The sequence below is a fragment of the Panthera pardus genome, unplaced genomic scaffold (genome assembly GCF_024362965.1).
Source record: "Panthera pardus isolate Hobbes unplaced genomic scaffold, ASM2436296v1 HiC_scaffold_6, whole genome shotgun sequence".
In the NCBI taxonomy this organism is placed as follows: Eukaryota; Metazoa; Chordata; class Mammalia; order Carnivora; family Felidae; genus Panthera; species Panthera pardus.
Window position 1 is genome coordinate 116577107 of NW_026526991.1, and position 23814 is coordinate 116600920.

Sequence of the window (23814 nt, forward strand, 5' to 3'; positions counted from 1 at the left end):
AATAGGCAGAGTCAATGGTAGGACAAGGTACTTTTGTTGGTATTTATAGAACCTTGTTTTTTTTTTTTTTTTTTTTTTTTTTTTAAAGCAGAAGTACTTTGTTAAGTACGAGTCAGTTAATTAAGGGTGGTACTGATTGTGACAGTATTAACTACCACCTTACCTAGTAGTTGGCAAAACGATGCATTATAGTCCTGAAGTAATTTCCTAACAGAGTCACATTTGAGTATGAATTGAAGATGTGAATTTGTTCCTTTAGCCCAGTGAGGAATAACTTAGAAAAGTGTAAAATGTTTAATTTTTGTTTCTCTCATTTATAGAACCTCTATACACAGCATTGTTTTGTAGATCAAAAACATTCTCAGCTACCCTAAGAAAGTCAACTTTCTCACTGTATTCTCTTTCAGTTAATTAGAATTCATTTGGTATATAAATTAGTTAATGATGACTTGGAGTGGTTTATCTTAGAGGAACTACGTTAGTAGTTTCACTCTGACACATTAGAATTGTATTTTATTCACTGTTAGAATTACAGAATTATAGACTGGGAGGCAGATGGTATAGTGGAAGACCATGACTTTTGGAGATATAGTGGTTCTGTTCCTTCCTAGCAGTGGTACTTTGGGCAGATTACTTAACATCACTAAGTTTCTTTTTCCTCATTGTAAGTTACTGTAAGTGGGATATTTAACATAAAAATTCCTTTCTTGCATGTGGCACAGAGTATTAATACAATAGAATTCCGGTCTCAATTCTTGTCTTCTCTTCATTTTCCCAATCTGCTTTATAAAACTGCAGCTGAAGTGCTCTTTCTAAAACCAAAAACTAGTTCATGCCTTTTCTTCTTGAAAATCCTTCAGTGGATCCCTTAGCCTCAGAATGAATTCCAAATTCCTCAAGGGCCTGTAGGTTTTTTCTAGTCTTGTGGTTTATTTCCCCATTGGGCCTGCATTATAGTCCTTAAGTAATTTCCTAACAGAGTCACATTTATTTGAGTATGAATACTGAAGCTTGCTCACTTCCAAGCTAATGTTCTTGTTGCTTGTTACATTCTGCTTTGAACTCTGTCTTTTGCTCTTTGCCCTTCTTTCTGACCCTCAAGCTGCTTCGCTTGTTCTGAACATTAGGCTAAATAAAATTTCAGTCCCTTAAGTACATATGAGAAGAGTGAGAGATGTGTAAAGACCATTGGACTAAGATGCAGACCTGGGTTCTAGTCCTAGCTCCTCCATTTACTAGTTAGAGGATCTTTGGACAAATTAATATCTCTGAGCTTTATATAGTGTCCTTGTCTTTGAAACCAGGGAGTCTGCTTAGTTGATTGTGTGAAAATGCTTTGGAGCATAAATATATAGCTGCTAATAGTATTATTATCAAGAGTATATGTTGGGAGCTCCTGGGGTGGCTCATTTGGTTAAGTGTCCAACTCATGATTTTGGCTCAGGTTATGATCTCACAGTTCATGGGTTTGTGCCCAGTGTCTGGCTCTGTGCTGATAGTGTGGAGCCTGCTTGGGATTCTCTCTCTCCCCCTTCTCTCTCTGCCTCTCTCCAGCTTTTGCACGTGCTCTCCCCTTCTTTCTCTCAAAATAAATAAACTTAAAAAAAGTCTATTTTGGGTATTTGTAAGTTAGCTCTGTTTTCTGATATTTGAGGAATTGGATTATGGGCCCTTACCCCAAATTTATATGTTGAAGCCCCAACCCTCACCCCGCTTGTGACTGTATTGGAGATAGGGCCTTCAAGGAGGTGATTAGGATTAAATGAGATCATAGGGTGTAGCTCTGATAGAACTGGGTTCCTTTTATTTTTATTTTTATTAAAAAAAAATTTTTTTTTAACGTTTATTTATTTTTGAGACAGAGACAGAGCATGAATGGGGGAGGGTCAGAGAGAGGAAGACACAGAATCTGAAGCAGGCTCCAGGCTCTGAGCTGTCAGCACAGAGCCTGACACGGGGCTCAAACTCACAAACCGTGAGATCATGACCTGAGCCGAAGTCGACCGCTTAACCGACTGAGCCACCCAGGCGCCCCTGAACTGGGTTCCTTTTAAAAGAGGAAGAGACACCAGAGATCAGTCTCTTTCCACCATGTGAGGACATAATGAAAAATTGGTCCTCTGTAAGCCAGGAAGAATGCTCTCACCAGAAACAGAAGGCTGATGGGGCGCCTGGGTGGCGCAGTCGGTTAAGCGTCCGACTTCAGCCAGGTCACGATCTCGCGGTCCGTGAGTTCGAGCCCCGCGTCAGGCTCTGGGCTGATGGCTCAGAGCCTGGAGCCTGTTTCCGATTCTGTGTCTCCCTCTCTCTCTGCCCCTCCCCCGTTCATGCTCTGTCTCTCTCTGTCCCAAAAATAAATAAAAAACGTTGAAAATTAAAAAAAAAAAAAGAAACAGAAGGCTGATCTTGGATTTTCTAGCCTCTAGAGCTGTAAGAAAATAAATTTCTGTTGTTGAAGCCATTCAACATTTTGTTATGGCAGCCTGAGCAGACTGATACATATTAAAATATGATTGCCTTGTGGGAAGGGCAAGCTAGACTGATTTCTCAGATAACATTTAATGAGTAACACAATCAGCCATAAATTAGTGGACTAGTTTAGAAAATGGCTTTGGTAATTTGGGAGTTACCCTAATAGATTTTTTGTCTATATGACTAGGAGTATTAAAGTTGTTACTTTCAAGTTTAACCAAAACCTGTTTTGGGAACTTACTCTGCCCCTCTCCCATATAAAAATTTAATCTTTAAGGATGCATTTGGCTGTAGGTAATGAACAACTCAGGCTTAAACAATGTGGAACATTTATTATTTTATATCACAAGAAATTCCAAGGTAGGATTGTCCCAGGGTTGGTTAATTCTTTAACTTAGTAGTATCAAGGATTCAAGTTCTTTCTGTTCTCCTATTTGGTGGGGTGGTAGTGAGGTATTATTAGCATTAGTTTTAGTTTCCTGCTGTTTGCAAGCTGGTTGCAGTAAAAATGTTACATGGCTATTATAGAACATTTGGAAATTCCACAAAAGAATAAAGATGAAAGCACAAATCGTTTATAATCTAACTGTTAACATGATGATGTATCCCCTCTCAATATCTGGTGGGTTAGTTTGTATATTTAATTATACCAAACAAAATTAGGTCACACTATATACACAGATACATATTCTGTTTTTTTTTCCATTAAGATTATATAAGAAAAATTCTCTAAGTAAAAATAGTAATTTCTTTCTGATTATTGAAGTAATGATCATTGAAAAAATTGGATACAGAAAAAAATACAAAGAATATTAAAAATCACCCATATCTCCTTACTGAAGGATAACTACTAACATATTGATATATTAATATATTGGTATATTGTTGAGTGTGTATAAATATACACATTTCTTTAAAAAAAAAAAACAGGTACATAATTATTTGTTACTAGCTTTTTACCAAATATACACCTTTTCTTGTGGTTCATACCCCAGCATCTTTGCTTCTTCACTCTTAACCTGTACCTGTGGTCTCATGAGGAGTTTCAGTTGATTGAAGAAGAAAAATCTTTTTTTTTTTTTTGCAAAATAATAAATTTATTACATATGACTGGCAGATAGCTGTTGCTGATATATTATTCTCCCAATGTTCATGAAACATTTCAAAGTAAAATATAATTAAAAAAAATTTTTTTAACGTTTATTTATTATTGAGAGACAGAGAGAGACAGAGCATGAGCATGGAGGGACAGAGAGAGGGGGGAACAGGCTCCAGGCTCTGAACTATCAGCATGGAGCCCGACGTGGGGCTCGAACTCACAAACCGTGAGATCATGACCTGAGCCAAAGCCGGATGCTTAACTGACTGAGTCACCCAGGCGCCCCTCAAAGTAAAAAATAATTTTATACACCACACAATCACAGGGGTCCTTGAGGATCTCCAAACATTTTTTGAACTAGTTGACTTTCAATTGCGAGATCTGGTCCCAGCCCTGAAGCTTTAGGAGGTTAAGTGTGCCACCCAAGGTGGCTGGAATTTTCCCAGCTATAAGGACAAGATTCTACTTCAGAGATGAAGGGAGGGGAGTTCCCAAAAGGGACCAATAAAACCCCTGAAGCAGAAACAAGAGGAGACAAGGGTAGAGGGGGACTGCGGTTGAATCAGAGGACCTCTGGGGTGAAGGTGAAGAGCCCTCTCCAGGACCAGCATTCCTGGGTGCTCACCTGTGTCATCCCCCCTGCCCCAACAGGGGAAGGACTGCCCTACAACAGCAGTAGGTAGATCTGAAGGACTGCCCTACCAACAGCAGTAGGTAGATCTGATGCCCTACAACAGCAGTAGGTAGATCTGATGGTCGATCTAGTAGTTTGCAGAACCTGAAGAGGGGGCCCAGCAGGACCCTCAAATGGATTCTGGAGTATCCAGGATGTCAGGATGTACATGCCCTTGGTTAGTGAGAAGTCCTTGCCAATAGTCCCAGGTCCTGGAAGGCATCAGTCAGGTTGTTGCAAGGATAGCCCTTGACTAAGACCAGTGGGCCTGCACAACCACACTGGAGTTGGTCACGTGAGCTCCATAGTGACCAGCCCAGAACTGCGTGTCCTGGCCCCAGTGTTCGAAGGACACAAAGTGGATGCCCATCTTGATGTTAGAGAACATGTGGGTGACCTGAAAGCAGACATTGTTGTTCCACTGCTGGATGGGAACAGTCATAGCAGAGAATTTATGTAGGACAGTCTGGTTGGCATTTAGAAGTTGGACACGGAGTCGGTACATACAGCCACTGTCGTGTCAGGCTCCCCACCTGAAGGAAGACATGAAGCAGGTCTGTGAGGGAGTCCCAGGCACCGTTGACCTGTTTACCTCCACCACCCAGCTGTTCCCACTGTGCTGCACCATCCATTTCCAGAGGCCTTCTGTTCTGAAGAAGAAAAATCTTGAGCTGAATTTACAGATGGTTTTACATCATATGCTGGTACCACCTGAAGATGGATATTTATGACACTGTAGCCACACTCAGGGGTGACCCAGAAGGGGAGTGGTGAAGGGAAATTCTCCTGATGAATGGAACTTTGAGCAATGCAATGGAACTTTTTGCTTGGAAAGAGATGGTTAGAGATGTAGATCCACTCTGACTCATGGCAGTAGCAGTTGTTGGGCTTATTCATTATGGACCTGGAAAGAACATAATTGGAAGTATGCGGAATAGGTATATAGATGTGCTTCTCAGTGGGTATCAGGTAATATTTGTGTTCATTGTGAATGCCCATCAAAGAGTAACCTCAACAGAGAAGGGTCTCTGTAATCAAGTGGACCAGGTGTAACCTCTGGATTCTAGTCTCTTTCCCCAGCCACCTTTATCCTTGCTCAGTGGGCTCATGAAAATGATGTCAGGGTGGCAGGCTGGAGGTTGTGTATATGCTTAGCAATATGGACTTCCATTCACCAAGACCAACCTGGCTGCCACTGCTGCTGAATGACTAGCTTGCCAGTTGGAGAGAGCTGACACTGAATCCCTGAGATAGCATCATTCCTCTGGTATTTCTTATCACTTACTTTTGACCAGTCAACTCATTTTATAGCAGGTGAAATGTGGCATTGGGCTCATGCTCATGGATTTATGATCTTACCATGTTCTCCACTACCTTGAAACAGCTGAATTGATACAACAGTGCAGTGTTCTTTGAAAACTCACTTCACCAGCTGGTGGCAGTTCTTTGCAGTTCTGGGGTAATGTTCTCTAAGATGTGGTTCCAGTCTCTGAATCAGCCACCAGTGTGTGGTGGTATTTCTTTGGTAGCCAGAGTTCATAGTTAGAGAATCAAGAGGTTGACAAAAAGTGAATGAAGTCCTTTCACTATTACCCCTAGCAAAATTTTTGCTTCCTTTCTCAGAACTCTGGGGTATACTAGTTTAGAGTTCTTATTCCCAAAGAGAGGAATGCTTTTACTGGGAAAAGCAGTATTGGTCCTGTTGAACTAGAAGTTGAACACCTGGCCACTTCAGCTTTTTCATGCCAGTGAATTGATAGGCAAAGCAAAAGATTACTGGATTGGTTAGGGTGATTGAGCCTGACTCCCAAGTGGAAATTGAGTTGCTGCTACACAGTGAGGGTGAAGAGGACTATGTGAGGAATGCAGTAGATCATCTGGAGTGCCTTAGTACTTCCATGACCTATGATAAAAGTTAACAGAATATGAAAGCAATTGAATACAGGCAGGGCTGTTAATGGCAATGGTTTGAGTCACCAGCCAAGGAGCAACAACCAGATGAGATGATTGCTGAGGATAAATGGAATATGTAGTAGACAGTAGAAGAAAATTATAAATGCCAGCTATGACCTCATGATCAGTTATAGAATGAAAACTCTAGTATTTATGAATATTTGTTCTATCTATACCTTAATATTTGTGTATATATAGTCAATTCTTTTTCTCCTCTCTCCCCAGTTCTCCTGTATTTAACTTAAGGTGTGTTAGCCTAAGTTAATACTAGGTTATACTTACTTAATGCGAAGTTAAATACTAAGTTAATACTAGGTTCTTAGTTAATGCTAAGTTAAATACTAGGTTAAGTGGTTAACCTAGTATTTGAGTATTTAAGTTATAAGATATCAAAGGGGAAATACGACGAAGCCAGTTACAAAAGGAATCAACATTACTCAAAGAGAAAGTAGACTTTGTATTCTCTTTTAGGAAGATAGCATCTTTTTGGTTGTATGCGGATGGTTGTATTATGTTAGACTGAAGCATGTTTTTGCTATTGTCTTTATTTAGGATTTAAATACAGTGAAAGAGGTTGGTACACATACCATATTGATAGAGGGTACTGTGGTGGTTTGTGCTATGTCAGTTTACTTAAGCTGGTTCTATAGTATGATTCCTTCCCTGTATGGTTGTGGGTTAGAATTGGCCAGAAGAGAATTTATGTAAACAGCATTCATTAACTTCTAAAGGTTTCTCTGGTTAGATGTATTTAAGAGGCACAGAGGTGTTGGTGGGTTCCAGCTTGACCTTGGTCTCCTTTGTTCCGCATCTAGCTCTTTTTCCTGGTTACTGACAGTTTGGTCAACAGTGGCTTCAGGCCCCTCACCCGATATGAGACCTACAGAAGCATAGGTTCCCAGATCTCCCCAGGAGCATTTCTTTTGCAGTCCCATTTCTGCAGCTGGGTGTGGTTGGCTTCTCAAATTGATGACTCTGTGATCCTCCCACTTGCCTTGTGGACTATCTCAGCCTCCCCAACTATCCCTATAAATTGTATAACATAAATTCTATAATTAATTTCTTTTTTTAAGTTTATTTATTTATTTTGAGAGAGAGAGAGAGAGCGAGCGAGCACGTGCGTGAGAGCGCACAAGCAGGGGAGGGGAAAAGAGAGAATCCCAAGCCAGCTCCATCCTGAACAGCATGAACTTGTGAGATCTTGACCCAAGCTGAAATCAAGAGTTGTATGCGTACCCAACTGAGCCACCCAAGGCACCCCTGTAATTAATTTCTTATTCTCTAAGTCTTAGTGGCCCTGCTTCCCAGTTTGAATCCTGTCTTAATACACACTACTTGTTGGTAAGCATCTATCACATTTATTGACTACATGGCATTCTAGTATATGAATTTTTTATCACTTGTCATTGGGCATTTAGATTATTTCTATTTTTTCTTTTTTCACTGTTATAAACAAAGGTGGTGTGGACATCCTTGAACATATGGTTTTTTGTTTTGGCACTTGACCTTGTTTTAAATTTCTTTTATGTTTATTTTTGAGAGACAGAGCACGAGTGGGGGAAGGGCAGAGAGAGGGAGACAGGGGATCCAAAGTGGGCAGTAGAGACCTCAGTGTGGGGCCTGAACCCATGAACTGTGAGATCATGACCTGAGCTGAAGTCAAACAGTTAACTAAGCCACACAGGAGTCTCATTGGCACTTGACCTTTTATTTCTTTTGGGTAAATTTCTGGAAGTGAAGAATATATGCATTTTATTTATATTTTTATTTTATTTTTAAATTAGGCTTCACGCCCAGTGAGGACCCCAACGTAGGGCTTGAACTCACAACCCCGAGATTAAGACCTGAGTTGAGATCAAGAGTCTTGAGCCACCTAGGCGCCCCAAGAATATATGCATTTTAGAGAAATGTTATACTTGTCTAATTGCACCCTCTAGCAGTATGTGAAAGTACTTGCCCAGCCTACACTCTTGATCATGATGGCTCTTTGAGTTTCTTTTTTTTTTTTTAAGTTTTTATTTAAATGTAAATTTTATTTAAATTCCAGTTAGCAGTTGGATGGGATTTTGCTTGGGATTCTCTCTCTCCTCTCTCTCTGCCCCTCCCCCATGCACCCTTGCTGTCTCTCTCTCAAAATTAATAAACATTGAAAACAATTCCAGAGGTGCCTGAGTGGCTCAGTCAGTTAAGCATTCGACTTCGGCTCAGGTCGTGATCTCACGGTTTGTGAGTTAAAGCCTCGTGTTGGGCTCTTTGCTGACAGCTCGGGGCCTGGGGCCTGCTTCTGATTCTGTGTCTCTCTCTCTTCTCCTCCCCCACCTCCGCACTCTGTCTTTCTCTCAAAAAATAAACATTAAAAAAAAATCTGGTTGGTTAACGTACAATGTAATCTTAGTTTCAGGTGTACAATATAGTGATTCAGCACTTCCATACAACATCCGGTGCTCATCACAAATTCACTCCTTAATCTCCATCACCTATTTAACCCATCCCCCCCACTCACCTCCCCTCTGATTTCAGTTCTTTTAAGAAGAAAGAAGATCATGTGAGAAGATAATTGGTTAACATGGAAGGAGTTAGTGGAAGGAGGCTAGTGTCTCAGACTAAGTATGAAATATATTCTGTCAATAATACTTAAACTAATTATGTGTAACTAATTCTGTGTTTAAATGTAGTTGCTCTTTTAGGGGCGCCTGGGTGGCTCAGTCGGCTAAGTGTCCCAACTTCAGCTCAGGTCATGATCTCACGGCTTGTGAGTTAAGCCCCATGTTGGGTTCTGTGCTGACAGCAGAGAGCCTGGAGCCTGCTTCGGATTCTGTGTGTGTCTCTCTCTCTGTCCTTCCCTCGTTTGTGCTCTCTCTCTTGGTCTCTCAAAACTAAATAAATGTTAAAAAAAGTTTTTTTTAAATGTAGTTGCTTTTTTGCAAGCTGGGTTTTTACAGGTTTTGCATTAAGTCTGTTTTTTACAATACAAGTTTTGTAGTATATATAGGAATTAGTCTGGGATAAATGTCACTGACTTAGGCTGTCATTACGGCAAAACTTAAAATTTCAGAGTCTGAATATTTAGTTATTGGAAATGCCCTGGGGATATAAATTAACTTGTGAAGGTTTAAAAACAATCTTTTGTTTTTTTTCCTCTAAGTTTGTTTATTTTGAGAGAAGGAGAGGGAGATAGTGCACCAGTGCATGTGGGAGAGAGGCAGAGAGAGAGAGGATAGAGAATCTTAAGCAGGTTCTACGCTCAGTGGGGAGCCCCATGTCGGGCTCGATCTCACAAACTGTGAGATCATGACCTGAGCCAAAATCAGAAGTCAAACTCTCAAATGATTAAGCCACCCAAGCGCCCCTAAAAATATATTCTATATTATTAGGGTTGAATTTTGAATTTTATATAGAGTATACTAGCTGTTGATTGTATTACCTCTTCTATTAAAGATGAGTGTGCCACAGCTTTCATTCCTTGACCATCAGAACTGTGTGATAGGCACAGAGACTTCCTCTAGATTTTGCTGGAAGCTCATAGGTCTCTTAGCAGTTGCTTCAGTGGGAGGTGGTAGGAGGATCTGTGCTAAGGCTTACAATAGCTAGATTTCAACCTGAATTGTTAGGCAAACAATTTGTTCTTTTTGCTGGATATTTGCCATAACCTGGTAGAGTTTGTTTTATGTAGTTTTCACTTTTGTTAGAATGGGAACTGTGTTGGAGAAAATTATATCCTTTCAATGCTAGCTGGGTATTGAATATATGCATACCTTAATCCCCATGACTCCATGCTTACGAGGTTTGTTTGTCAGTGGTGAACCAACATTTAGTCCATGTGCTCTTTTTCCCCCTCATCCTTTCCACAAAATGATTATAAAATTTACTGGAAAGTTTCTTAGGTCTCAAACCAATCAAACCTTAGGTTGGCCTTCAGCAAAATAGATGTTTTGTTTTGTGTACTTTGTGATATATAAAACTCACGTCTTAAGTTTTTCCTATTAGCATTACCATACTTGTGTTTTTTTTTTTTTTGGAGGGCCCTTAGACCAAGAAGTGTTCCTTATATACTGTATTTGATCAATTCTAAGAAACTTCCTCCTCACCCCCACATTTTAACCTTTTCTGAAATTGGGATGCATTTTACAGTTAAAAAGCTGGTAGAGCACTAGTCATTGTCTGTACTTGTGTGAACTTGGTTGTTTTTGCTGGTGGTTTAACCAGTTTATTGAAACCTGTTAAATCATTAAGGACCATTTGAGTCCTTAAAAGAGTAGAGTCCTGGGTTTTGCTTTAAGAAAGTTTTGGCAGGGGGGCAACAGCTTCTGGTAGGATTAAGATAGCACTAGTATCAAAATTTGCAGAATTAGTGTCAGCAGCTTGGAAGAAAATTCTGGAAATAATGGTAGAGCCTTATCTTAAAATATATTGTGTTACCCGCAGTGGGAAGTTCACAGCATCACCTATATAGTATTCTTGCCACTTTGCTTAATCAGAATATAGTTATGAGGAAATAATCAGACAAATCCAGTTTGTCGGACTTTCTTAAGACACCTGGTCTGGATTTTTTTGTTTTCAAGTTTGTTTGTTTGTTTATTTAGAGAGTGGGAGAGAGGGAATCCTGAGCAGGCTCTGCATTGTCAGCATGGAGCCGCATGCAGGGCTCAAACCTATGAACTGTGAGATCACGACTTGAGCCAAAGTCAAGAGTTGGATGCTTAACCTATTGAGCCACCCAGGCACTCCTGGATTTTTAAAATATCTATGTCTTTAACATGAAAAACGATCAGGGTCGAAGGGTTAAGGTTGTTTGAGTTTTAAGGAAACTAAATAGACATGACAATAGTTGTAAAATCTGGTTAGATCTTGGATCATACAAAAGATAAGAGGTTTTTTTTGTTCTTGGAATTTGGATAACTTTGAACATGAATTTTCTAGCAGATTTTATTACTTTCTTTATGATTAAGAGAGACCATCTAAATAAATCTGAAAAAGCATTTTCTATAAATATAATTCTTCTAAAGAAAGCACTCTGACACAATTTAATTGGCATTTTTTTTCTCAGTCATTAGGTAAAAATGGTGCATCTAACACTATCTGGTTTGTTGGAATCATTGAAATAGAGTATTTTTTTATGTAGATTTAGGTTATTTTTTAATGGATTGTCATGAAATTGCTTCCATTAACTAATTGGGAAAAACCTTATTTAAACCATTTAAAATATTCTGTGGGGAAAAATACAGACTTTGGAAAAGTTTCTGGGAGGTTTGGATTAGAAGAGAGTTGGGGCACCTGGGTGGCTCAGTCGGTTGAGCGACCGACTTTGGCTCAGGTCATGATCTCACAGTTTGTGAGTTCAAGCCCCACGTCGGGCTCTTCGCTGATGGCTCAGAGCCTGGAGTCTGCTTCAGATTCTGTGTCTCATTCTCTCTCTGCCCCTCCCCCACCTGTGCTGTGTCTCTCTCTCTGTCTCTTAAAAATAAATAAATGAAAAAAAATTAAAAAAAAAAAAAGAGAGTTAAAAGTTTTTAAAAGAAAAAAAAGAAAAAGAAAAGTTATTAAAAGAAATGACGTGATTACATTTCTAGAAAGGGGGGAGAAAAGGTATAGACACAAAAGCAAGATGGCAGAAAACTTTTGATGCACATGAGACCTCCCCTGTTTGTTACCTAATAAGTAGGTCATTAAGCCACTTGCAGTTAGGGCAGAGAGAAATTATTGCTTTTCAGAGAAAGCAAATTATTTTCAAGTCCTCTTGGCAGACTTTCAGGAAGGTTTCAAAGTGAGAAAGGGAATGTTTTAATTCAAGTCATATTATTATTTTGAAATGTTATTTATAGCATTCTATAGCATATGTGCTTAGGTATATAGGCTCTGTTTTCCATATAAGATTTATTTTATTTAACATTTATTTATTATTATTTTTAATTTTTTTAATGTTTATTCATTTTTGAGAGAGACAATGTAAGCGGGGCAGGGGCAGTGATAGAGGGAGACACAGAATCTGAAGCAGGCTCCAGACTCTGAGCTGTCAGCACAGAGCCTGACATGGAGCTTAAACTCACAAACTGTGAGATCATGACCTGAGCTGAAGTGGGACGCTTAACTGACTGAGCCACCTAGGCACCCCCGTATAGTACATCTTTTAACGAAGTAGGGCCCTACCTCAGAATGGCACTTTTTTTTTTTTTTTAATGTTTATTTATTTTGAGAGCATGAGCCAGGGGAGGGGCAGAGAGAGGGAGAGAGAGAATGAATCCCAAGCAGGCTCACCTCCCAGGACAGAGCCTGACATGGGGCTCGAACTCACAAACTGTGAGATAATGACCAGAGCCAAAATCAAGAGTCTGATGCTTACCTGACTGAGGCACCCAGGTGCCCCTAGAATGGTACTTAAAAAATTTTTTTTTTACATGTTTATTTAATTTGAGACAGAGAGTGAGGGAGAACAAACCAGCAGGAAAGGGGCAGAGAGAGAAGGTGAGAGAGAGAATCCCAAGCAGGTTCTGCACCATCATTGTAGAGCCCAATACAGGGCTCAAACCCACGAACCAGGAGATCATGACCTGAACCAAAGTTAAGAGATGCTTAACCAACTGAGTTGCCCAGGTGCCCCTAGAATGGCACTTTGAACGTTAGCTTACTGGTTTGTATTTGGAACTTAATTGTACAGCTAATATGTTACTATGAAGAGTTGGAAGAAAATGATTAGTTTTATTAAAATTGTAAAATAAATATGTAATTAATAAATGAGTGGTGCCTAGTGTGTGAAGTAAACAGATTTAAGGGCAGAGCTAGAACAAAATGACAGTATTGGTGTTTTGGTGCTTATTTCATATGATTAAAAATGTCTATTTAATAGATACTTAATTTTTAAGATACTTTCTTTAAATTTTGTTTTTTTAACGTTTATTTTTGAGAGAGAGGGAGAGAGAGACAGAGCGCAAGCAGGGGAGGGGCAGAGAGAGGGGGAGACACAGAATTCGAAGCAGGCTCCAGGCTCTGAGCTGTTAGCACATAGCTTGACGTGGGGCTTGAACCCGTGAACTGTGAGATCATGACCGAGCCTAAGTCAGACACCTGACTGAGCCACCCAGGCTCCCCAATTTTTAAGATTCTTTCTAAGAAAAGAGTTCTGAGTTCATTTAAAAAATAAGTAAACATTAATTTTTCATGTATTTCAGATACAAATTTTTGCGGGCATTATAAAACCATGTAAAATGTGAATTTATAAAACTAAATATGATACTGAAATTGAAGGGCAGGCATATGGGGTTATCATTGTTCTTTCTACTTGTATGTATATTAACTATTACTCGGGAGCAGTAGGAGGTATTCATAATTAACTGTACATGTTTTCCTCTGAATGCCTACAACTACTAAATGATGCTATCTCTTGTTTGATCATTTAGAAGAAATTGGATTCAAATTTGTTTTTTTCACAGGGCTCAATATGTTGATGCTCTGATTAAAATCAGCTTAATATTAGAGGATTTAAAATGAGGCAAGTAGGCAACAAACAGGCTACTGCCATAACCATGAAGCAGTTGCACATTTTTTTTTTTTTTTCTTTGAAAAGATGCTCAGGAAGAATAGGCCATGGAGAAATGTCCACAGTACATCATTTAACGAAAAAGCAGGACTGAAGGGTATAATGTCAGATTTTACATTCTTGCATACAAACACATACTGAGAGACTTGAAAAAAAATACACTAAAATGTTAACATGGTCTATTTGAATGATGGGACCATGATACAATTTTTCATTCATATTTTTCTCTCTTTTTTAGTATTTTTCTGATAAAAACAGGCAAAAATTCAAAAACTATATAGCATTTTTCATTTAGAGTGCATTTGTTTTAAGCATAGTCATGACAACGTTCTGTGCCTTTTAGGATTCAAGTATTTACTTGAGATAAAGAGAGGGAGAAAGATTTTTGTTGTGGTACTAGATGAAGGTTGAGAAAATGAGGGAGAGGAAATATGGTTAAAGGTAAACTTATGGATATGAGAGAGTTTGCTTATAGATGGTAATTTCCACTTTAGGGAGTGAAAAAAAGAAATTACTTTGCCTATGTGATCACCTTGCGGGACTTACAGGTATAGATATCACTTGAAAATGTTGTTTGCTCCAACTAGCAGATCCTGACTCACTAAAGCTTGGTTTCCACAGGTAGACAAGGAAGGAAGAAGAGAGCTAGTTTTATGTATGGGCTGGTCATAAAATTCAGTTATCTAAGGAATTTCCTGTTTAGTTCTTAGCTACATTGTTTATTTTGAGTTTAGCTCTTTTAAGTAATTAACTTTTTCTTTTAAAGCTGAACATGTTTATTTCCATTTTAAGCAGACTTCATCAGTGGCATAAGACAGGGATGGCAAAATGGGTTTCATATCACATGTCAACTTCTAGAGTGATTAGTTAAGAGTTTTTAGATTTTGCAGAGAAGACAGCTATATGTAATTAACAATGTCTGTTTTAGTTCTTTGGAGAAATTCTGGCTGTTTGTCTTCTAGTTTATAATCCATTTTGTTTTGATACTTGGAATGTACTAAAGCTGTTGGTAGTGATGCAGGTAAAGTATAATAAAAGAACAGCAGAGACCAGCTTATTGGATACTAAACTTACAAGCCTGAAATAAGCAACAACAACAATTCTGGTGCAGATATTGCTTTTAAATTCAGTGGTCTATAGAGGAAATTAACTAACTTGACCTGTGTCTTCAATGAAGTCGTGGCAACCCACATGTAGGTATTGAGCACTTTAAAGTGTGGCTAGTTGGAAAAAATGAATTTTTAAATTTCCCTGAATTTTAATTATTTTAAATTTATTTATTTATTTATTTTTAACGTTTATTTATTTTTGAGACAGAGAGAGACAGAGTGTGAACAGGGGAGGGGCAGAGAGAGAGGGAGACACAGAATCTGAAACAGGCTCCAGGCTCTGAGCTGTCAGCACAGAGCCCGATGCGGGGCTCGAACTCATAGACCGCGAGATCATGACCTGAGCCGGAGTCGGACGCTTAACCGACTGAGCCACCCAGGCGCCCCTAATTATTTTAAATTTAAAGATGGAAGCAGTATAAAATAGTTTCCATTAAACACAACTCTGTTGTTTTGATAGGGACTACATTTTACTTTTAACAGTTGCATTGGAACGTGCATGAGAGGTTTCTCTGTGTAGGCCTGGAAGAAACACCCATTTCTGTTACCATTGCATTGCAATATTTAGTTTTATGACTATGCAATTAGGGAAGCTGGGAAATGAAGTATAATTATGTGCTCTGGAGGAAGGGAGGATAGTGCAAAGCTAGTAGTCTCTTTGATGCTTGTGAAAGAAAAGTGTGCAACTTGTATACTAAAAACAAAACAAAAGGCACATGAAACTCTAGAATTCAGTGGATAACTGAAAAGTATCATTCAAGATGAAATCTGCCTAGTTTTAAACATACTAAGAATTGAAAGTACTTCCTTAGATTCATAAAGGGCATATATCTTTATAAAGGTCAGTTGCCCCAAAAGCCAGTGCAGTAGAGCAAAAAAAAAGAAGATACACAGATTGGGAAGTAAGAAGTAAAATCACCTTTTGTGATTGTCTATGTACAATAGCCTAAGAAATCTACAAAAAAGCAACCGCAGCAAATAAATGAATTTAGCAATGTTGCAGGATTACAATACAAGGTCAGTATTAAAAAATCAATTGTATTTCCATAAGCTTGCAATGAATAATTGGCAATTGAAATGATAAAAACAGTATCATTCATGATAGCATCAAAAAGTATGAAATACATGGGGTGCCTCGGTGGCTCAGTTGGTTCGGTGTCTGACTCTTGATTTTGACTCAGGTCATGATCTCACAGTTTGTGGGTTTGAGCCCCATGTTGGGCTCCACAGTGTGTGTGGAGCTTGTTTGGGATTCTCTCTCCCTCTCTCTGTGCCCCTCCCCAGCTTTCTCTCTCAAAATAAATAAACATTAAAAAAAAAAAGTATGAAGTACATAAGGATAAATTTAACAAAATGTTTGCAGTTAGTATACAAACACTTTAAATTCTCCCTGTGATGTTTTTTTTTTTTTAGAAGACCTATATAGTAGGGGAGGGTTATTGTGTTTACAGCTGGAAGATGCAGTGTTGTTAAGATGGCAGTTTTCTCCAAGTTGATTTCTAGATTCAGTATAATCCCTGTCAAGTTTTTAGTGGACTCTTTTGTGGAAATTGATAAAGTGATTCTAAAATTGACATGAAAGTGCAAAAGACTTAGAAATATCCAAAACATGGGGTGCCTGGGTGGCTCAGTTGGTTAAGCATCCGACTTCGGCTCAGGTCATGATCTCCCCGTTTGTGAGTTCGAGCCCCGCGTCGGGCTCTGTGCTGATAGCTTGGAGCCTGGAGCCTGCTTTGGATTCTGTGTCTCCTTCTCTCTCTGCCCCTCTCTTGCTCATGCTCTGTGTTTCTCTGTCTCTCAATAATAAATAAATGTTAAAAAAATTTCCTAAAAAAAAGAAGTATCCACAACAGTCTTGAAAAAGGAAAACAGATGTGGGGGACTTTAGTACCTGTCTTCTAGAGTTATTAAAATTCTAGTAATCAATACAGTATAGTACTAGATGAGGATCAACAGGTATTACAGTGGAACCCAAAAGAGAGCCCAGAAGTAGACCCACATATATGTAGTCAGTTGATTTTTGAGTAAGTGCCAAGACAATTCATTGAAGAAAAGGGTGATCTTTTCAACAAATGATGCTGGAGCAATTGGGATATCTATATATAAGAAAATGATTTTGATTATTACCCTAATTTACACCTCATGCAGAAAGTTAATATGAAATAGACCATAGCTCTATCAAATGTAAGGGCAAAAATTATAAAACTTCTTTCCTCCATTTCTGGAGGAAAATATGGGGAAAATCTCAGTGACCTTGGGGTTGGCAGAGATTTTTAAAAATAGGACATAAAAATCATGAAATATAAGAGAAAAAACTGGTAAATTAGGCTTCATCAAAAGAAAAACATTTTTTTTTCTTTGAAAGACTATTAAAATAATGAAAAGGCAGGCTACGTGTCTAGAAGAAATATTTGTAAAATATATCTGATAAAAGACTTGTATTCAGTATATATATTTTGCCACGCACACGCATATATCTATATACATATGCAACTCAGTAATAATAAAAAACCAGTTAAAAGTGGCAAAGATTTGAACACTTTATCAAAGAAATGGATAGTATACAAGTATTTGATAAGATGCTCATCATCATCACTTAATAGGGAAGTTGAAATTAAAACCCCTAGTAAAATTCAAAAAGACTGACCGTACCAAGTGTTGTCAAGGATGTGGAGAAACTAGAACTCACATATATTGCTGGTGGGAATACGAAATAGTACTGCTACTTTGGAAAATAGCTTAGCAGTTTCTCATAATGTTAAACAGAAACTTCATTTACTGTGGACTTAGCAGTTCTACTCTTAGGTATTGCCTAGGTATTACCCAGGAGGAATGAAAACATGTCCACAACAAAGACTTGGACTCAAATATTTATAGCGGTTTTAGTCATAGTACCCCCAAACTAGAAACAAACCATCATCAGCTGATGTATAAACACATCAGCTGATGAGTAAACACATCACGGTAAATCTGTACAATGGAATACTGCTTAGCAGTACCAAGGATGCATTTCAAGAAGCCACACACAAAAGACTATATATACTTTTGATTCCATTTATATGAAACTCTAGAACAGGCAAACACTCTAGAACAGGCAAAAACTGTGTACACATTTGTCAAAACACACTGAAGTGTATACTTAAAAATTTTCAATTGTATGCATTTCATATTTTAATAAAGCTGACGCGTTCCTCCCCTCCTAGGATGGTCCCTAACAACCTCCCAAACTGGGCAATGACCTTTTTAAAAAAAATTTTTAGGGGCACCTGGCAGGCTCAATTTGCCCTTGAGGAACATGAGACTCTTGATCTGGGGTTGTGATTTCGAGCTCCATGTTAGACATAGAGATTACTTAAAAAAATTTAAAAATAAAAATTTTAATATTGTTAAAAACTCATATTTAAGCATTTCATGTGTTTCATTCCATCGAAGTTATTATCTTCATTGATATTTACATGGTATCATCTGTGGCCTGTGGCAGCTTATTCCACCTGATTCTTTTTTTTTTTTTTTTCTCAATGTTTTTATTTATTTTTGAGACAGAGAGAGACAGAGCATGAGCAGGGGAGGGGCACAGAGAGAGGGAGACACAGAATCTGAAGCAGGCTCCAGGCTCTGAGCTGTCAGCACAGAGCCTGATTCAGGGCTTGAACTTACGGACTGTGAGATCATGACCTGAGCTGAAGTCGGATGCTTAACTGACTGAGCCACCGAGGCACCCCTATTCCACCTGATTTTTGAGTCCTTTTGGCATGACCCTAGAGCCTTGGTGGCTTTCACATGCCTTGCAATACACATAGTGCATCTTGTACATTTCATGTCCTAGACTTGTTGTTGGCTGAGAGTCTAGATTCCTTGCAGTGGGAAGTGGTATTAGAGATCATAATCTGAGTAATAAGTAGTATTCCATGGCTGTTAGACAGTTATTTTTAGGCCTTTTCTTATCCCCCCCCACCTTTATTTAGGTATAATTGACATATAAAATTGTAATATATTTAAAGTGTATATCATGATAGTTTGATGTACATATGCATTGAGGAGGATTCTTCATATCTAATGAACATATCTGTCACCTAACATATTTGTCTTTGTGTGTGTGTGTGTGTGTGTGTGTGAGAACATTTAAGTTCTACTTTTTTACCAAATTTCAGTCATATAATACGGTGTTACCAACTATAGTCACCATGTTTTACAATTAGGCCATTTCTTTGGACAGAGGTAGGATATTGATATGTGATATGATAAAATACAAATTCAGTTTGGACTGATGGTTTCAATTTAAATCCAGAACCTTGTTTGTTTTTTTTTTTAAATTTTTTTTCTTAAACCTTGTTCTTCTTACATCAAGAGTCTTGTGAACCATGCCAAAATCTCACTTCTCAATGACATAAACATGTAATGACTTGCTTCATCTCACACTACACAAATAACAGTCTCAGGTTAATAATTCCCACACTATCATCAGCAATAAAATGATTGAAAACAGTTTCAGGGTTTCTTTTCTCTTTCAGTTATTTTTGTCTTAAGGATAAATCTCATTTTAAGAATGATTGGGGCACTTGGGTGGCTCAGTCAGTTAAGCGTGTGACTCTTGATTTGAGCTTAGGTCATGATCTCACAGTTTGTGAGTTAGTCTTTTACTATTACAGATAGTGCCAATATGAATAACTGTATAATATATTTTTGCCAGTGATTCTTTGAGATGGATTCCTAAAATGAGATTACTGGGGTAGAAAAAAGAAAATTGATACGTAATTTTGCTCTGTATCAGAATCTTTCTGCACAGCTTTGCAGAGTACCTTGTCAGACCTTTGCATGTTCGACAGATGAGTAGGTGAGAAATAGTGTATCACATTGGTTTGCATTTGCATTACTTTTTTATAGTGAATGCAGTTGAATGTCTTTTCAAATGGTTAAAAGTGGTTATATTGCCTTTTTGGTGAACTGTTAGATTTGTTTTTTAAATTGATTCTTGACCTTTTTATAATATTTAGAGTATATATTAATGATATTTATGCTTTGTTTGTGATCTAAGTTGCTGCCACCACCTTGCTACAAAGAGTTTATCATCACTTGTCTTTGAACTTAGCTCTGTGAACTTTGTCTCTGAACTTTTCTCACCACCAGACTCTGAGTTATGTACAGGAGTTTGGGAAGAACAGGTGGGTAAAGGATTGTGTTATAAGATTCACAGTGGTTTTTGTGGAGAGAAGAGACATGGTCATAATGGATAACAGGGAGGTTGGAATTCTGATGTTGGTTAATGGATTTAGTTTGTATCATTGTTGGTAGGTGTTTGGATTTTTTGTTAACATTTGTTTTTTGTTTTTTTTTTTTTCAATATATGAAATTTGTTGTCAAATTGGTTTCCATACATCACCCATCCCAAAATGTTAACATTTGTTAAGTAGAGACCCTGGTTGGTGAGCTAAGGTTCAACAAAGGACTGCAAGGGAAAGTGAAATAGAGTAGTTTATTATTCACAAGTCCTGGGTGTACACAGTATGATGCCTCCAGGAGACACAGGGAGAAGTTCAGTGCAGGGTATATACAGCGAGTGAGCAGCAGGACTTGAGGCACATCCCTTTATTAGGGTCCTCGGCAGAATGCATTGGGGTTTCCAGGCTAAGTCTGGATTAGTTAATTAAAACCCAAAACAGCAGGATTTTGATAAGTTCCGAGGCGGTCTTATCGAAAGGCACAAAAGGGGAAGAAGTAGGAGACAGGAGAGATTGTTTATCCCAAGGTGGGTTTGGGGAATTATATCAGGAACTTAAATTTACTTTTGACCCTGAGGGCTGTTGTCTGGGGCATCCACTTGTGGAGGAGCTAGTGTCAATTCAAGGCCCCTGTAGGCCACTTTAGCCACACAAAATGGATGCTGAGGCAACAAGCATTATTCTAGTTTAGCCAAACTGTCAACAGTGAGTTGGGAGCTTGGGGCTGGCAGAAGGTTCTGAAGATGTAATGTGATAAATTGGTGGTTGAGGGGCTGTAATGTGTACCTCTGATGACAGTCACTTGGTGACTCCTTAAAAAAAATTTTTTTTTAATGTTTATTTTTGAGAGTGTGTGCACGTGAGTGGGGTTGAGGGCAGAGAGAGGGAGACAGAGGATCCCAAGTGGGCTCCATGCTGACAGCAGCGAGCCCAAAGTGCGGCTCAAATTCGGACCCTGCCTTGAGCCGAAGTTGGATGCTTAACCGACTGTGCCACCCAGGTGCCTCAGTGGATTGGCTGCTCAGGAGACAGTGGGTCCCACCTGACAGGGATTTCTGCCATGGCCTTGCCAGTGTTCTGCAACTATCATCAGACTGCTCTGATAAGTTTTTTGATTCAATTGAGCCTTTCTATTAAAAAATATAATTATAACTCTCTTTTTCTATAGCATATATGTTTAATGAATATAAACCTTAAATAAGTATCGATTGTTTTTGTTCTTATTTTCAGGCTGCAGATAAGAGAAAAGCTTTAGAAGAGACCAAAGCCTACACAACCCAATCCCTAGCTAGTGTTGCTTATCAAATAAATGCATTGGCCAACAATGTACTCCAGTTGCTGGATATCCAAGCCTCTCAGCTTCGGAGAATGGAGTCTTCCATCAATCATATCTCACAGGTAAGAACTTATAAAAGGCTTTAAATTCACATTTAATCAGCTGGCAGAATAGAAGCAGCATAGTCAAAGAAGTAGATAGCCTGGAAATACGAATTCCTTACTTATCTTACTAACTGTAGTTATTATCACTTCTGGCTTCAGCTTTGAATTCAGTAAACCCACTTTTTTTTTGTGATAACATATACATAATATAAAATTTACCATTTTGACCATTTTTTAGTGTAGAGTTCAGTGGCATTAAGTGTATTCACATTGTGTGACCATTGCCAGTTAACCTACTGTAAAAGCCTTTTTTTTGAAGTTAAATAAATTGTACATAATTAAAGCATACAATTTTATAAATTTTCGTATACATATTACCCAAGAGACCATCAACACATTCAAGGTAATGAACACCTCCCACCCCCTTTTTTTCATACTTCTTTGTTATCCCACCTTTCTGTCCCCTGTCCTCAGGCTTTCTGTCACTGTGGATTAGTTTACATTTTCTAGAATTTTATATAAATGGAATTATATGATACATATTGTTTTTTTTGTCTGGAGTCGTTCAGCATAATTATTTTGAGATTCATCCATGTTGTATGTAAAAATAGTTCACTTCTTTTTTTTTGCTGGGTACTGCTTTATTGTTTCACATTTTGTTTTATCCATTCACATGTTGATTAATATCTGGATTGTTTTTGGGTTTGCCTATTACAAGTAAAACTTTTGTGAACATTTGTGTACAAGTCTTTATATGGCCATATATTTTTATTTCTTTTGAGTAAATTAAATATGTCTTGAGTGGAATGGCTAGGTAACATGGTAGTAGATGTTTAACTTTATAACCAAATTTATACCTGAATTGTTTCCAAAATTATTATACCATTTCATCTTTCTACCAACACTGTAGGTGAGTTTCAGTAGTTGCCTCATATCCTCACCAGCACTTGCTATGGTCAGTCTTTTTAGTTTTAGTTATTCTCATAGGTGTTTTAGCCATTCTAATACTGAGGTTTTAGTTTCCATTTCCCTAGTGATTATTAATGATGTTAAACATCTCTTTGTGTGGTTTCTGTAGACTTTAATATTTTAAGCCTTGTTCATCTTTGGTCACATTTATTCCAAAGTGTATCATATTTTTATGCTATTGTAGGTGGTATTATTTTTATACTCTTAGCTTGATCATTTTTTTGCTCGTATGTACAGAAGTACATTTGACATTTGTATATTTACTTTGTATCCTTGTTAAAGTCACTTAATAGTTACAGTCGCGATTGTATAGATCCGTTATAGTTTCTTTACAGAGGATTATGTTATCTGTAAATACAGTTTTAGTTTTACGTCTTCCCTTTAATTTCTCCCATCCTCTCCTCTCCTCTCCTCCCCTCCCCTCCCCTCCCCAGCCCTCCCCCCCCCCATTTTTTTTTTTTTTTTACCTACTGCTCTAGTTTGAAGCTTCAAGAAAATGTTGGATAGGAGTAGTGAAAGTGGACACTGTTGTCTTGTTTTTATCTTAGTGGAAATCATTCATTTTTTTACTTTTATGATTATAGTCTGTAGCTATTCCAGAAATGTGCTTTATGAGATTGAAGAAGTTGCCTTCTAAAGGCACTTTGCTGAGAGTTCTTATTAGGAGTGGATGATGGATTTTGTCAAATGCTTTTTCTGTGTTTGTTGAAATGATCTTTTTTTTTTTTTTTTGAATGTTAAACTGGCCTGGCTTTCCCGAGATAAACTTCACTTGACCATGCTATATTCTCCATTACATAGATTGTTAGACTTCATTTACTAAAATTTTGTTAAGAACTTTTGCTTCCATACTCTTGAGAGTTATTGGTCCGTAGTTTTCTTGTAATGTCTTTGTCTAGTTTTGGTGTCAGTATGGTAGTCTTACAAATATATTGGACAGTGTTCCCTCCTCTTCACTTTTATGCAAAAGTGTATATAGGATTGATTCTTGCTCTCTTTTAAATGTTTGGTAGAATTTACCAGTGAAGCCATTGGGCCTGGAGTTTTTCTTGGCAGGGAGCTTGTAACTATATATTTAATACCTTTAAAAAAATTAAAATAAAAAAAGTTTAATGTTTATTTTTGAGAGACAGAGAGCACAAGTCAGGGAGGGGCAGAAGGAGAGGGAGACACAGAATCGGAAGCAGGCTCCAGGCTCTGAGCTGTCAGCACAGAGCCTGACATGGGGCTCCAACTCACAAACTGCAAGATCATGACTTGAGCTGAAGTCGGACGCTTAACTGACTGAGCCACGCAGGCGCCCCTATTTAATATCTTTAGTAGATACAGGGCTGTTCTCTTTATCTGTTTCTTCTTCTTGAGTAAGCTTTGTCTTTTTCCAGGAATTTGGCCATTTCACCTAAGTT

General features: G+C 38.2%; 1 protein-coding gene across 15 annotated transcripts in view; it reads left to right on the top strand.

Annotated features, from left to right (window-relative positions):
• Positions 1-23814, top strand: part of ABI1 (abl interactor 1) — a 128262-nt gene that overhangs the window by 30423 nt on the left and 74025 nt on the right. For all 15 annotated transcript variants that reach the window (XM_053895363.1, XM_053895364.1, XM_053895365.1 and 12 more), the window contains exon 2: positions 21290-21457. In XM_053895363.1, coding sequence (XP_053751338.1) covers positions 21290-21457 — 168 coding nt within the window. The remainder of the gene's footprint in view (positions 1-21289; positions 21458-23814) is intronic.